General features: G+C 42.8%; 2 protein-coding genes and 1 pseudogene across 2 annotated transcripts in view; 1 reads left to right on the top strand and 2 right to left on the bottom strand.

The window, feature by feature from the left end:
* The window catches only part of LOC139352101 (inactive dipeptidyl peptidase 10-like), a 44,799-nt gene extending 42,076 nt beyond the window's left edge, over positions 1–2,723 (bottom strand). Inside the window, exon 1 of the mRNA XM_070994155.1 lies at positions 2,348–2,723. Coding sequence (XP_070850256.1) covers positions 2,348–2,407 — 60 coding nt within the window. The 5' untranslated portion in view covers positions 2,408–2,723. The remainder of the gene's footprint in view (positions 1–2,347) is intronic.
* Positions 2,724–5,648: 2,925 nt separating this feature from the next.
* Positions 5,649–13,999, bottom strand: LOC139351945 (sodium/hydrogen exchanger 2-like; annotated as a pseudogene).
* An 843-nt stretch (positions 14,000–14,842) lies between these two features.
* LOC139351982 (inositol polyphosphate-4-phosphatase type I A-like) overlaps positions 14,843–16,661 on the top strand; it is a 34,562-nt gene continuing 32,743 nt past the window's right edge. The window contains exon 1 of the mRNA XM_070993962.1: positions 14,843–14,950. The gene's annotated coding sequence lies outside the window, so the exon portion shown is untranslated. The remainder of the gene's footprint in view (positions 14,951–16,661) is intronic.

The following is a 16,661-nucleotide window of genomic DNA, read 5'->3' as shown; positions in this document are numbered from 1 at the left end:
ATGAAGACATTTGACTATTTTCTGGCATTTTATTGACTCGAAGTTTCAGCAAAAACATCATAAACAGTACCATCAATAAAGAAAATAATCTTTAGAGACCATCATGCAAAGACCCATCAGGCCCTGCAGATCTAATGATCATAAAGACGTCTCCAGAGGAATTTATTTTGTGGACTTTGAACAGGAATTTGACAGCAAACACATCAGGAACTTGAATGCCTCCAGCGCTTCTCTTCATTATTCACTGGGTCATGAAGACAACAGCAGTGTCACAGATGTCAGCAATTCATATTTAACATCCAAACTTCCATCTGAATTATAGTCGTTACGCCTGCCTTGGCAGTGACTACGTTTAGTCTTCACGCCTCCAGAGTACCTTTGATTTGAGAGTGAAATGACTGGCATGCCGTCGAGCAGTTTGGCACCTGTTTGTTGTTTGGGTGGGCGAACTGTGGGTCACCACAGCTGCTCTGCTGGGCTTCAGTCTGCAGCGTTCAGAGACAGTGAATTAGCTCAGGTCAACCCAGCAGGTCCTGTGTGGGCTGACAGCCCAACACATCCTGCACAGGATCCTTTAAACCCCGAAAAAAGCCGAAAGGCTCAAATTCACACCAACAAATCCTTTCTTTATGAGCATCAGCGGCTTTTTGGTGGGTAAATTCTCATATGTGGCTACTGTATCCCAAGAGGCGCCAGTTTATTTATGAAGCACATGACAGTGGATTACCGAGCTGTGATTTATGACACAATTAAATGCACTCAGGCTAAATAATGCAAATGAAAAGCAGCAGAGCATCCCTCGTCATTTTCCAGCGTGTGCTGCTGTAGTCATGGAAGAGTCCTTTTGCTGATTTTTGATGGCTGTGAAGCCAGTTTTCAGGGTCAGATTACGAAATGTTTTTCTTCAAAAGGCAGTGGATTAAAGGAAAAAATCACAGTGGTCAATATGGCTGCTGAAAAACTCCTAATCTCATGTACCTGTGGAGATATTTGACACCCTTTAAAAGTGTAATACACATTTTCTTTGCATAACTTGTGGAAGATGCCATATTATTCCCACCCTGCTGCTGTGGTGCTGCAGGATTATACTCTGGCTGTTCGTCCCTGTCGGAGGGATCTGCTGGTAGCTAAGTACCACTTTGCATAAACTGCAAGCAGTAATGAAGCTCTTAATGCCGGAGCCTTTATTCCTCCTCGCTGCTGTCACCGTGTCTCTGCCTTGTATTTTACTGTGGATATCATCCATAGAACATGAAAAGGTCACAACTGCACTTTGATCTTTCACAAAGACTGAAATACACAGGATCCAGTTTGACAGAGCGGCTTTTTGACAACTAAGGACAGAAATTTCCTTTTGCACATCAAATATGAATTGGATTTTAATTCCCTTTGTCTTAATTGTTGTGTTAACCTCCTTTCATTTGGGATAAATACAGAATATTGTAGCCTAATTTTAGATCCGTAAAGCGGCTAACCAACACTCAATGGAAAGACAAAAACACGTTAAGAAATGATTATGTTATTTTTTAATTATCATTTTGAATACCACAGGCATCATTCTGCTGTCCCAAATTCTCATGTAATAGATAAATAAAAAATAATGATCCTCCAGTCATCCTCCTGTGCGACAGAAGTGAACCTCACACAGCATCGTGTTTTGTCTGCATTGAACACAAAAGTACTTCCTGCTTCAAAACTTTGAGTGTTGCATTGGTGCAACTGTGAGGTACATGTACTTTTCTTTTCATGTCACTTTCTGCTTCTACTCCACTGCATCTCAGAGGCAAACTCACACTTTTACATTCAAGAGATTCTTAAATATGCTTTTTGATGAATGAAACAACTCAGAAGTCTACACACACCCAGCTGAGAGGGTCAGTCGAAACATGTATTGATTTCAGCTTCTAAAATGTGAAGATATGCTTGTTTTACTTTGGATCATTTTATTCAAAATGAAAGTGGTCTGACTACACAAACATTGTGAAGGTGTCACACATTTCTCACTACTTTCTGAATGTTTCCAAAGCAAACAATCAGTGGATTCATGGAGGAAATAATCAGCAGATTGGTTGCAGTCCGATACAAAATAGTTCAAAGCTGAGCTCCACCTCAACCAACTCCAACAGTAAAATCCTGCTTTGACATGAACGCAGGAGTCACAATAATCTGCTTAATCTCCTCATACGCTCAGGACTTTAAGTTTTGCAGGACTTTTACTTGCAGTGTAGTATTATTACTTTTACTGAATTAAAGGATGGGCGTACTTCCTCCACCCACGGTGGAGCAGTGATTCTCCAAAGTGTGATAACACCAGAAAGAAGCCACAGCAGAAACAAATCCATCCTACCTTGGTATCCTTGGCTGGCTGACAGTCAATCTGATGAGAGACAGATGCAGTTTGGTTCATGTTTGCTCCTCAGTTTCGCCGAAAGCTCCTCTGTCTGGTCAAATAACACTGCACTCGACTCCCAGCAGCTCAATTTGAAAGTTTCCTCCGACTTCCCCTCGGCTGCTCCTCGGCTCTAAGCTGACCACAGCAGAAACTGATGCTAATAATACTGAGGAGTGAAGGCTGCAGAGCTGCTGCACTGGAAACGCTCTCCCTCGTCTTTACTGCCAGGGACAATACATTTAAATACACAATCTGTTTTCCCTCCTTTGATTCTCTTGTCTCGATGCCACAATCCGTCCTTCTCTTCTCATCCCTCTCTTCTTCTGCAAGTATGTGCTGCTTCACATGCAGCTGACAGACAGTTCATAAACCAGGATGCTTGCCAGTGCCTCCCACATACGAAGGACGTCTCTTGATCAGAATGCAAATGCGCTCGAGGCAAAGATATTGCAGGCATTTGGTTTGAGCTTTTACATCGAAAGCTTTTCTCTGACGTTCTCATTCGAAGCGACTTACAGCAGTGGTTTAGTGCGTTGGATGAAAGACTTTTTGACAGGCTGATGAAAGAATGCTGAGCTCAAACTTTGACCCTGCAAGAACCGGCTGCTCTTTGTTGATGAAAAAAGGGAGAATCCACTTCGTGAGAAGCAGACTGAGAGAAATATTTTTGCAGCGAGCCAGCTACAAGCTTCACAGACAGGTTTTTTACTCATGCACCATGGTGGACGACATACTCAGATCAGCAGCAGTGCAACAGTGTGAGGATGACAAGTAGAAGTCATGCATTCAAAATCTCACTTAAGTGTAAAGTAAAAGTGACTTAAACTACCAAAAGTAAAAGTACTCTTTATGCAGAATAGCCCATTTCAGACTGAAGGATGAAGTATTCCTTTCCTTCCTTCTTCAGATAAATAAACTCCTTAAAAAGCCTCCTGGATGAGCTGGAAAGCTGAAAACAGGCTGTTTTTCTGAGCTTTTCAGAGATACGTGGTTCTCACAGGACAGCCAGGCTGCAAACACATCATGATCTTCTAGAATATGATGCATTGCTGCAGATTAAACTAGCCAACAGCATATAAAGTACTTCAAATGAGCTCCATCTTAAACAAGCAGTAGTGAAATGCAGCAGTAATATTAATCCACAAACAGCCAATAGAAGGACATTTTACTGTAATATGAGCACTTTTTTCATACTCTCAGTACATTTTGCTCTCATCAGACACATGCAGATCATACATCAGCCTGTCATCACTGCGACTCACATCCATATGCATGTGCACATGTTAAATCCTCACCCTCTTTCCCAGACTTATTGTTATTTGTTACAGTAAACTGTTGTCCCTATTAAAAATGCATGAGCACAATTCATATTTGATGAGCAGGCGATCCTCCACGCCTGCTAATCACATTTATTGTGGTGCATGATCGCTTTCATTGAGCACGCACAGCTTTTAACATCATCAACTCTCAGCAGCACAGTTTCTATTAGACTTCCGTTCACAATCAAAGGTTATAAAGGAGGAGGTCAATTTCCAGCTCATGCTCGTTATTGATAGACACAGCTCACTGATTAGACGCTGCAGTGTACAGCAGTCTTTTTATGTAATAACTGTCCACACAACTTCATAAGTGGGAGTTTCTGGTCAGGGTTGGATCAATAATAGTTTCCACATAACATGAGGGTGACAACAAAGATGTTGTTCTTGTGAGTGCTTTGAATTTAGAAGAAGAGGAACTTGATGGCCAGATGCAGCTTGTGGCTTCGTCAGAGTCCTCGTAAAAACACATTGCAGAGAGCATTTAAATGAGCTGGACGTGAAGCAAAACACACTTTAAAAGCTTTAAGGTAAGGAATCCTGTACATGCACCTGCACGTGGATGGGCTGGGTGTGTGGTCATGTGGCTTCGGGCCAATCACAGAGAGGCCAGAGGGGCGCCTATTAATGGTGCATCTAAGGGGCAGTATTCAAGCTTGTGTAGGTCAAAGTGTGCCTCTTTAACTCATTTAATGTGGAAAGTGCCACAAATAGGAATATTGCAAGTGTCCTCAAAATATAAAAGCTAAGATAAAATATAATAAATAAAGATCAGTTGTTGCCTAATGCAGCTTTAACTCACATAAATGACATTTAAAACACTGCCGGTTGAAATACAGTTCATACAAGATAACGCTGCAAACATGTTTGTGCATGAAAGCTGTTGTTGAATGTCAGAGATGGATGCACATCATTAAAGTGCTGCAGTCAGAGCTGAGCTTGTGTGTGAACATGGCGTGATCTGTATTTGTTAATTGATCTGCATCTCCATTAGCCGTCATTAGCAGCGCAGCTTCCCTTCCAGGAGTCCGCAGGAAGCAAATGAACTCAAGAAAGTTGACGTAAATACACAAATCAGTGCAAAAGTGAGTGTAAATATAGTCATTTAAGTTTTAATAGTCGATGTCCAAGCTTCTCTTTCAAATGACGTCATTGTTCAGTGATATTTAACTCAAGAGTTATTTATTATTGACAAACAGAATAAGCCCATAATTGCAGAAAGTGGTTGAAGTAATTGATGAATGGCTGCCCTATACGTAACATTCTTAAGCACTACTTCCTGTTTGTTTAATTTCATGTGTGTCTATTCCCAGTAAAGGTTACCCTGTGTCGGAAAAGACGCTTTGGCTCTTTCAGATCATTTGTCATGTGGTAAAAATCATGCTAATAATGGATATTTGTCTTTGATGCATCATATTTTAAAGCCTTTAAATCCAGAAATCCCTCTGCCTGCGGACAGAAAGTCCCTCTTCTGAAGCCCCTTCCTGACTGATGAAACCTGGCACAACATGTTAAAGCTTTCTGACTTTCTAAAATGCCACCAGACTCTCAACATGTTTCATATTTCCTCTAAAATAGAAGAAGATAAACATGTGATATGAGGCATCTGCAGGACCAAGAGGCCACCGTGTGTCTCCTCTTTTCAATCAAAGGCAGAGAAGTGATTGAATGAGTGGATATTTGCTTGAAAAGCCACCTTAAGAGGCAATAAAACAAATACCATAACATAATAACATAATAATATGGGCTCTGTGTATGATCACAGGGCTGTAAGAGCTCTCTGCTTTAGCATAACTAACATATTTATCTTCATATTTCTACCACAAGTTCCACAAATCATAATATTCCCAGAGTTTGTTGTTTATTTTTTACCCCATTACAAAAATTGTTAATTTCATTCTGCGGTGACTCTCAGTAAATAATCAGTGGAACATCTTTAATTAGAGCTGCTGAGCAGGAGGCGAGGAAGCCGAGCAGAATGGAGACGACCGCTCTGCCACAGCAGAGCCTGCCAGACAGTGATGAGGGTTTACACTTTGTCAAGTTAATGGCAAATTGCTTTTGCTGCTTGTAAGCTAATGTATTAAATTTCACTCGAAATGCCAAGACATACTTCTTCATTTGTTTTTTCCAGGAAAATGGTGCCTGCAACCATGACTACGCTGCAAAAAATCTACTTATGAAGGGATTTTGTACAAATTGTACAAATTATTTTTAAAATCTCATGTTAGATTTTTCTTGATTTTTAGTGCAGCGACCCTTTTTTTGTTTCAAGATGGAATATTTTTATATTTCAAAGATTTTGGACTCAAATAAAGCTTGAAAACATGTTTGGTTTTTTTTTGTTTTTTTAAATAACTCATGTAGACCTAAATTTCATGTATTTCCTGTGTGTCAATTTAGTCTTTTTGTGTTATTTGAAACACCTTGTTGTGCTCGTTCTTCCCCTGTTTCAAGTCTGATTTTCAAGTGGATTCAAGTTTCTTAAAAGCAGGAAAAAGGATTATCAGAAAGCACTGAGCAGAATATAATAATAGATTTCGCCTCTGTGCCTGGCAGATATAAAGCTGTAAAGTTTGAAAGATGATACTGGGAGTGCAGGGCAGTCAGAGAGTCTGCAGGACGAATAAAAGAGGATGTTAGAGCAGATGATGGAGGGAGCGTTCAGGGCCCTATGTCCTCTTTCCTGAGCTTAATGGCACCTGAGGGTCCTCTGTCTGGTTTCAAATGCTCTGGTTAAATGGCAGAATATGAATCATATGAATCAGGGAACTTAACTGGATCTGCATCCTGAAGAAAGTCTTTGTCTTCGCTCACTTGTTCAACATATTCAGAAGGATATGTTCAGAATATATTATTAATTTCTTTAAATAAATTAACTCTGTGGGGCACAGATGAGAAGATGCTGTTTAGTAAAGGGAATTTGTTGCATTTATTTCAAACCACAAATGTTTTAAAGATATAAAAAAAAGAAATATTTAAATATTCCAAAGTCATATTTGCAGCCTCCCAGTGAAACATATAAACATAACATACAGACACATACATTGTTCGCGTGCAAATACACCAGCGGAGAAGATTTAGTAAGTATAGGTGGTTGTAGCTCAGATTTGTATGACACAAACACCAGCATTTCTCAGAGAGAGGAGGTAGGATCTGATTCAAAAACTTCCTCTGTGTTCCTCATGATCTCCTCGAGCCATGAGACCCCAGTGATGAGTGTCTAAGTAGGGGGTGTCCTGCACTAGTTTCACTGGGGTCCTGGTCCTCAGGTACCCAGCCATGAGGTGGTGGCAGCTGGGGAGGTCGCACTGGTTCGGCCCTTTCTCCTGTAGAGTCAGTGGGGCCTTCATCTCCATCCAAATGTTCTGTGCTGCGCCTCCTGGGTGCAGGAACTGGTGCCCTCCGGTCTCGGACTCTTCCAGGACCCCACTCGTCCAAAACATCTCCCTCAGGAGAGGGTGAGTGTGGGCGGGCGGCAGCGGCTGGCTGCTCCCCTGCGCTTCTGGCCTCCTCGATGGTGTTCAGCATCCTCATAGGAAGTAGAGAGCGGGATGAGGAGCGTGCCGACACATCAGAGGACTGGAGACGACGGGCTGAGAGGTGGTCTGCATCACCACTGCCACCACCTTCCATAACACAAGTATTTCAGCATTAGTTTAGATCAGGACAATCTGAAGCGTAGTTTCTTTTTTAAGCAATTCCTCACCATGACTTCTTCTTCTGAGGGCGAAGGCGGTCTCCAGATCCCCTCCAGGTTGGAGGGAAAAGTATCTTTGAGACCTGGGGATGTTTTGTTGAGGCTGGAAGAGCAGGAAGAGTGAAGGTGAGGCAGGTCGGGGGGGGCAACATATTTTTAATGTCCACTAAAACAGAAACCCACCAGCTCGCGGAAACTTCCAGCACGAATGCTACGCCTGATGCTTGCGTGGCGGCGCATCAGAATCTCCCTGTTCCGGCTTTCGTCGGGCAGATTGTATTTGTTGGTGTAAGCCATCGTCTGGAAAACATCAAACAGGACTGAATACAAACACGTTGCCCGTGCATCTGAATGTTAAGATGTAGATTCATCTGTGTTGACAAGCTCTGATTAAAGGGAAAAGGCCCAAACAGACTGTATGAGTGCAGCTCCAAAGATAAAGCTGTTGATATTCAACACTTTTCTGAGTCAGCACCAAATGTGTGTTCATCCGCTGCTGAAAACAGTCCCCACAGATGGAGTATTCTCTCCTGTTTAAGTAACAGTTGCTAAAACCTGCAGTGCTGAGCAGTTTTAGTGAAATAACAAGCATTTTTTAAGGATGAAACGACATATTTATGACCAATTTTTGTTCAAATCTTAAATTATGAAATCAAAGTTTATACTGTTGTTTGTCCTATCAAAGCCATCCTGTCTGTAGCGCTGTAGTTACCTTCTGCCTAATCTTGTACATGTTCTTCGACAGGATGTCGTGCATTTTCCTCACGTCGGCGGCCAGGAACTTCTTCTTCGGTCGAGACGCCTCCTTCCGCTCGTCACTGATAGGAGGTGAGAGCAATGAGAGTGAACGAGAGGTGAAATGTTTTGTTGTTGCTGTCGACATTAAGATGGGTGGCAATTAGGAGAGGAGAAAGGTTTCTGTCTGATGGAAAAATAGCATCATCAGCTGGAGGCAAATTAGATTTAGTTTCATGTATTTAAGCTGATGCAGTCATGCTGACAGTGAGCTGATGCAGCTTGGTGTACATCTCTGATAAGCTCAGTTTTTTCAAAACCTACTAGGAAATGTCGACTTAAAGGAGGAATGATACAGGACTGAACAGATCAGTCTGTGGGACATACTGCAAAGAAACAATAGACGGCGCTGCGCTCAGGTCTCCCACTGGTGTGTCCAGTAGCTCGATGGCATTCTGCAGCTCCAGTTTCTTATACAGAGACACAATGCTGGACTCGGCCCTGTTGTCTCGGATCAGGATGCGCCTCAAGACACGATCGTTGAACTTCTTAAACCTTAAAGACGAAGGAGTAAAGAAGACCGGTTGATCGAGCGTTGAGGCCTGAATGTTGATCCAATGAAGAGACCCAAATTTCCCAAATCGGTGTATTACATGAAAGATGACTCTTTCCTGACTTAGATAGACCCTACTTGTCTTTCCAGTAATAGTGGCTCCATTGTCCACACAAGTCCTCAATACCGCTGACGATGTGCTCCATCACCTGAACGAAACACCAGCATACAAACACATGAAGAAATAATCAGACAGAATCCACTAAAAATAAGAAGGACAGATGCAGAGGGACACTTGCCCTGGTGTGAATCTCTACGTTGATGGTGTTCAGGTCTTTGTTGGTTCTCCTGATGTTCATATATTCTACGATTGGACGGATGCTGATGCCCTGAGAAGACAATGGAAGTATAAAAATCGGTCAAAGTGGCTGTTGAGAAGAAAGAGAGGCAAAGCAACACATTAAATCCACAGAAACTGCACATTATGAACTTTTTAGCAGATCAGAGAACATAAGGAAGATTTTGAATGTCCAAATAAAGGAAATAAAGTGAAATGCAATTTGCATTATTATATGTATTTCCATTTTATATGTACATTTACTGCATCATAATTGAATTTGATGGGAAAAGGAGCCCACAGCAGCAAAAAAATGCTCAGAAAATATATAAGCACTTTAAATCCTCCATGCATGCGAGCATAGTCTGCTGTTTGTCACGTGATGCTACGAATCACAAGCTGAAGGTCTCACCTGGATGAAAACAGTGAATATAATAATGGCAATTGAGGCAGTGACAAACAGGTTCTTTCTGTTGATGTTATCGGGCAAAGTGAAGACCAGGGCGAAGCAAATGGCCCCTCGCAGGCCTCCGTAGGCGAGGCCAAACTGGTCCTTGAAGGTGAACTGGATGGTACGGAATGGGTTGATGATCTGGGACAGCACCAGGATGCCTGCAAGACAAAGCGTGGAGATGACACTGGGTTGGTAATGCTGTCTGATCAAAGGATGGAGCTTCGTCAGGACCTCCACCGCGCATCTCACCAAGTCCTCTCCAGATGAAGGCGAACAGCAGCGTAAACAGGATGTAGGCCCAGTTCCACTCGTGGTCAGTCGTTATGGTAACAACGCCCAGGAAGAAGAAGATGAGGGTTTCGGAGATGGTGGCCAGCATCTTGACAACATGGCGAATGGTGGTGCAGGATCTCTGGGACACGTTCTCCTCCACGTAGTACTTCATGGTTATAGCACATGTTATAATGCTGCAGGCAGGAGGAAATAGCTTGTTCATGACCCTACAGGTAAACCAAGATCCCATATTTTGTATAATTCCAGCTGTGTTTTAGCACATTATCATTCATGATCTACTTATACACCAGCCTCCACTCATTAGTGCAGTATCACTACGATATATTGTGATATAAACCCTTAAATAAACATTCATTTACTGCTTTTGAATGCTGAATAAAATAGTTAAATTAAAATGTTCACACCCATATTTCAGACTCATTCTAACTAAATGTGGAGGCTGCATCTGCATCAGAGGGCTGAGAACGAGCTGGAAGAGCAAGTTTGTCCAAGTTGCACAAACATCCAAAGAGTGTGGAAGGTAAAGATTTGTATCTTAAAGTGCTGGACACAATATATACTGTAGCTACAGTCAAGGAAGCAGGCCTCCAGAGGCTGAAGTCTAATCTATACTGGTAATACACTGAGAGCCTCAGAGCAGCTCTTATCACGGCTGCAACTTATTCATCCTGATTCCACTTATTTGAGCCAACTTCTGCTCATGAGCCCATTTCTCACATGTTAGCATGATGCAATGATCTTTACACCTGTTGACAGACTTCTGCGGTACTTGTGCTTTAACTGACTTTTGCATTGTTGCATATGTTACTTTATACTTCCACTGCACTGCATTTCAAAAAGAGATATTTTTACTCCACTGCTTTTACTTGTAATGCAGTATTTCAGCAGTATGGTATAAATACTAGTGTTTAATACCATCATATAGGGCTTGAACACTTTTTTTTGTCAACAACTGCGTTTGCCCACACTTACGCCAAGACGCTGGAAATGGCAAAGCACTCAGCCACCAGGTACGCCAGGTAGCTGTACATGAAGACAAAGAGGGGCTCAACCGGACGGACGTTGTGGGTGAAACGTGTTGTGAAGGCAGCCACGAATCCGAACAGGAGGCCAAAAAGGACGCCTCCGGCCGCCACCACGAAGAACCTGGCCACTCCCAGGAACACATCGGTGGATTCAACAATGGGCATGTCAGCCAGAAAGGAAAACATGTTGTAAAGTACCTGGAGGAAGAGGACACAGAAAAGAAGATCTGGGGTAAACTATTGCAGAATCTCTTTGGGTCAGGCTGAATATCAGACGTCGACATGATTTGTGTCACTCAAAAGGAAAGACTGACATTATTTTTTGAACTACTTTTCTGCGGGTGCAGCCAGAGAGGATCAGTGATTGGGTTGAGTGTAAACCTGCTTCTCAAGTGAAACCCAGCCAACACAAAGACTGGTTTATCATGGTTGACGCTGCCACTCAACAATGTGGAACTGGCCAGACTGGACTGAGTGAAAGCTGCCGGGGCACACAGATCCAGTCTGTCATCCCCAAGGCGAGTCTGTGTCACACTTACACACAACCTCTGCTTTAAGTTATGGTTAAAGGAAGGTGTGATTGACTGATGCAGCCCCCAAAGTCTCCTGCTGCTGTGAGAGAGTGGGAGAATTGATTCTCAAAGATTTCTCAGTCATAACTCAGTCATATCTGAGCACACAGATATGATTCATATATTTCTACATTCAGTGTGACTTACACTTCATCCTCTCAGGAGGTTTACATCCATCAACGTCCATTAATCTGCTTAGAAATCCTAGAAAAACAATGCTCCTGATAACTGCCGAACTTGCCGGAGAATCATCATATTCTAAAGTTTTCTTAGGTCTCAAATAAAAGCCGGTGACAGTTGTCTGTTCATCTATGAGTACAGTGCAGACACGAAGCACTCATAGCGAATTCGGCATACTTTTAATGGTGCTCACTTTCCAACCCGTGAACAAATATGGGCTAAGAAAATATTATGGGTTGCAAAATAAATCGAATCTCTTTGTAATAATAAAACCTAACACTATGCTTTATATCTAAACTAAGTGGTTGATCTGGGCGCATGAGTGATGTGAATACAATGGCCTGCAGGCATTCAATATATGCACTCAAGTCACTGAAAGGGAAAATTTAAGACCCGGACGAGACTATATTTAAACTGTGAAGTGATATCATGAATGTGATATCATCCTGTCCATAATACTAATGGATTCCAAGGCTCATATCACAAGGATAATACTTTATCTATATCATCCAGCTCATTAGTATTCTATGAATCTATTTTTATAGATGCAGTCCACAGTAACAAACATCCCCTGTACTCACCACAGTGACAGCATCGTTGAAGAGCCCCTCTCCAAATATGACGATATATATCTGTTCATTGACTCCAATGTCCTCAAACACATTGAGCGCGGCCACGGGGTCCACAGCCGAGATGATGGAGGCAAACAGCAGGTTCTCCTGCAGCGAGGTGAGCAAAGACAAACAAAGCCGATGACCAGGAGGGTTCATTAACGATTAGCGTGCTTTGAAAAGTCAAAGGCAGGAAGTCAAGTTCATTTAAGATATTTTCACAGACATCGCAGCTCTGAAAGTTCTCCAGTGTTTAAACAATCTCTTCATAAGGTTAGTGGCTGCTGCGGATGTTCAGATTTCAATCACATGTAAGGGTGTTGCATATTATTTGAGTTCACAAACTAAATGGATCCTGTAGCAAGGAAGTTTTCTCAAATGCTGTTTGAAAGTCAAAAGTGAAAAGTTTCTCCATTATTGCTGTTTGTCCACAACTTTTAAGCCATTTCCATCAAAGTTATGATTTTTATTCCAGTAAATGTCAAAAAAAAAATCTCTTGTGCTTCTTAATATTTAAAGAGTTTGTATTAACATCTCTCATGTGCCCAGACACACATGATGAGTTGCAAAGTAGGTTTTTCTAACCATTGCTTTATGGTTCATCACAGTAGTGCATTTCTTAAAATTTGAGGCTCCACAGGCAGTCGAAACCTGAATATCTGCAGTTTTTGTGTCACTCACTGTCCGCTGAGGATCGCAGTAGAGGGGTGGTACTTTTTCTAAATTCCCTCCAACAGCACGCATCATCACAGAGTGACACTAAGTAGAATCATCACCTTTGACCTCTCAATCTGAGAAAACACTTCCTCTCTGATACGCACACTCTTGTGCTTCCTGTGACTTTAACTGACCTGCAGGTTGATATCTTGAAGTCCAAACACCTCAAACTGGCAGATGGCGAAGAGGGAAAGCCCGATGCCGATACTGTTCCACAGAGTTCCCACCACGGCGTACCACAGCACCGTGCCGACGTTCTCAAAGAACGGCCCGGTGGGCATGAAGTAGCCGCTGTCGAGGACGATGGGTGGGAGCATGTAGAGGAAGAAGACGTTGGAGCTGAGGACAGCCGGGGGCTCCTCTTTGACCGAGTCCATGATGGCACCAACGATGAGGCCGATGCCGATCAGGAGGCAGGACTCTGGGATCCAGATGGTGATTTTATGGTAAATGTGGAAACCTGGAGAGAAGAAAGCACAATGAAGAGACTCTGGGCTCCTTTGCTGGCCTCCAGTCCGCTGTTAGACATAGCAATGCCTCTGCAATTACTCTGACAAAAATCTTATTTCTTTATGCACAAACACAAGCCTCAACACAAGTGATTCATGTAAACGTACCAATTTTGGCAAAAGAGGCCAGCAGAACCCACAGTGTAAACTCAAAGGGGACCTGGATCCGAGGGTAGTCCATCGTAAACACAGGAAGGCTGGCCCTCTCCTCATCGGGGAAGGCCTGAGGTTCATTGTGGAAAGGTTTGACATCGGGGATGTTGGTTGCTGTCGCAGGTTTTGATTCCTGAAGCTCACATTTTCCTCTAATGCAACAGAGCGAGAGGAGCAGAAGCATGCAAAAGATGCCTCTGTCAGTCCTGACTTCAAACAAAACACAGGTCCCCATTTCCACCTGTCAACACAGAGCTCCAGTATTTCCAACGTGAGGCATAAAACACTGAAAATCCCACTACATTGAAAATGTCTGCTGTGTAGCTTCAGAAGGCTGTAGCCATTAAAAAACTAGAATAAAAGTTGCCATTTAGGCCAAGAAATCTGCACAACTCCTTCACTGTGGTCCATTTCCGAAGTCACTCAATATAAAGGTTGTCCTTCTAAACTGTCTTAACTGAATCTGGCCTAAAGTGCAACTCACTTCTGGTTTCAACTGTTGCTGAACCTGCTTGTCACATCACCTGCATGCCCTGCCTACTGGGTGGAACTCATTAGGGCAAAATGTCACTGACACAAGAAGACAACAGCAAGACTGTGATGTTGGTATGTTTCTGTTAGACAAATCAACTCCTGCTCCAATTACAGCTAATCAATGCTCAAATTAGCTGTAACAAACATGCAACACAGCAGCATTTGTGCCCAGCTTGAAAGCAAGTTTTCGCCTGATGAAACCTGCAATAGCACATAAAATACACAAGATGGCGAGAGAAGACAACTATAAAAATACTCTAAAAACGGCCCCTGTCAGTGTTATGTATGATATATTATTGATTCTTTCATGTGCTTTTTCATGTTGTAGCTGATTGTTATTTATTATATTGGTTGAGTAGTACTACTACTACTTCAGTTTTTTAAACTGATTATATGTTTCATGAGTAAAATCTAGAGCTATAGCTGTAAACTAAATATAGTAAAATGGACAATATTTGCCTCTGGTAGAAGAATAAATGAGGATAAAATCACAATTTTCACTTACAGTTAAAATGACAGTTAAGGGAAGTCTTTGAGTAAATGTACTTTTGTCCACAGAGATAAAAGGGGAGAGAAGTAACAGCTACATTCGTGTGTTTATCTGGAATTACTATTATTATTATTATTATTTTTTTTTTTTTTTTTTTTTTTTTTTTCAGTTTTGACATGAAATCGACGTCTTGCGTAGGAGCCTGCGTGATGACGCAGAATACGTCGCACGCAGGGGGCGTGGCAAAGTGGCTGTCTCTGCTACAGTTCCAGCCTGGAGGAGAAGCTCACACAGTGCGGCAGTTTGAGGATACTCTCTTCGTAACAGTTGACTTTTATCCCACAAACGGATAGATCAACACAACACGAAGCCGAACCGGTAAGTTATGGCTAATTACGTTGAATTTTAATTCAAAATACGTGACATGATGACGGCTTTTCTCGGCCAAAGCGCTAACGGCTGCGGCTTTGTTGGTGTTTATACTGTCAGCGGTAAGTTCGGAAACGGAAGCGTTAGTTTGTTCGCACGTATTGCAGTCAACAAGACAATGTTTACTTTTATTTCTGGGACGCAAATGATAAATATGAGAAGACATATGAGAAGACAGACAGCATTGGAGTCCAGCAGGCCAACAAATCAGGACAGGAGGTGGATAAACAGCAATAAAAACACGTTAGATGGGATATAATATTGATTTAAATTGGTGTATAGTGGATTAAAATATGAAGAATGTCCTCTGTCAGGACATATTGTCTTCCATAAGTGGCTCCTTGAGAGTGGCAGGCGGGTCACAGGCTGAGAAACACTGCTGCCGCTAGTATTACGTAACTAAGTTAGGAAAGGGTGCATTTTCCTCCCAGCCTGTGTGTGTGTGTGTGTGTGTGTGTGTGTGTGTGTGTGTGTGTGTGTGTGTGTGTGTGTGTGTGTGTGTGTGTGTGTGTGTGTGTGTGAGAACATTAACATGCAGTATTTATTGCTATGTCATGGGTGTACTTGCAGTGAATCATCCTGTTTGACACACACGCACAGATGCATTTGAGTCATTTTACAGTGTGAGAATACTGATTTTACTGTGTGAGTGAGTGTGCATGCATGCATGCTGGATGTGTGTCTGGATGCTGACTGTGGATGTGCACAGGTGCTGACTCTGTCTGTGTGTGTGTGTGTGTGTGTGTGTGTGTGTGTGTGTGTGTGTGTGTGTGTGTGAGTTTGCATGTTGTCCACACATTTCGCCGCAGTCTCTGCCAGCCATCAGGGTGGTGTTGAGTTTCACCGTGCAGGAGTCAAGGTCAGCGTGGATGTCGCTTCAGGACGAGCTGATGATGCTCTCTATGAGTATCACAGTGGCCTGCTTGAAAATGAGGCCCTCGCTGTGGGTGTGTGTGTGCCATGCATGGGCTGCTGTGTGTGACCACATTCAAAGATCGGCACCAGAAGTGGCTTCAGGTGGGGATGTTCCTCTGTTCTTGTGCCAGGCAACATTTAAATCTAGTTCCCCTTGTGTGATTTGCGGCTGCAAAGTTGTGTCAGTTTTCGTTTTCAGTCCCATCTCACCAGCTTTGTGCAGAGAGGAGAGCTGCCTCAAGTGTCATCATGTCACTTAAGCATCACGTTACTTGTATAGGCTCCATACATAGAGCAGGCGCCACATCGCACTTCCTCAACACGGCCTGGCCCACAAAGCTGTGATAGGCTGCTCGTGTTTTACTCTTCTCTGAAGCCAGCTGAAAATGGAGACAAAGACAAAAATGAGGAAGTGAAAAGGTGCAGCCGTCTGTACAATGTGCGACACCTTCTATCCTTCCTGCTGGAGGATCTTTGGATCTTTGTCTCAGGCAGTCACTTAATTTGATGCCACTGAAGTCGCTTGTCATTGCTCTAACAGGAGCAGCTCTACAGGAGTTCTGCATCTTTGCTTTGCACCATCCAGCTACATGTTGTGTACTCCCCCAGCCCCACTTTTTCCATTTCCCCCCTGCACTTCCACATAAATCACTGCTTGTCGCTCTCTCTGCCACTCCAGCCTAAACATCATGTCAGTTCTTGGCTCAGACCAGCTGCTTTAATGTAACAGCACAGCATGCAGGCA

The sequence above is a fragment of the Chaetodon trifascialis genome, chromosome 24 (genome assembly GCF_039877785.1).
Source record: "Chaetodon trifascialis isolate fChaTrf1 chromosome 24, fChaTrf1.hap1, whole genome shotgun sequence".
NCBI classification, from domain to species: Eukaryota; Metazoa; Chordata; class Actinopteri; order Chaetodontiformes; family Chaetodontidae; genus Chaetodon; species Chaetodon trifascialis.
This window is presented reverse-complemented; position numbering and strand designations above follow the sequence as displayed.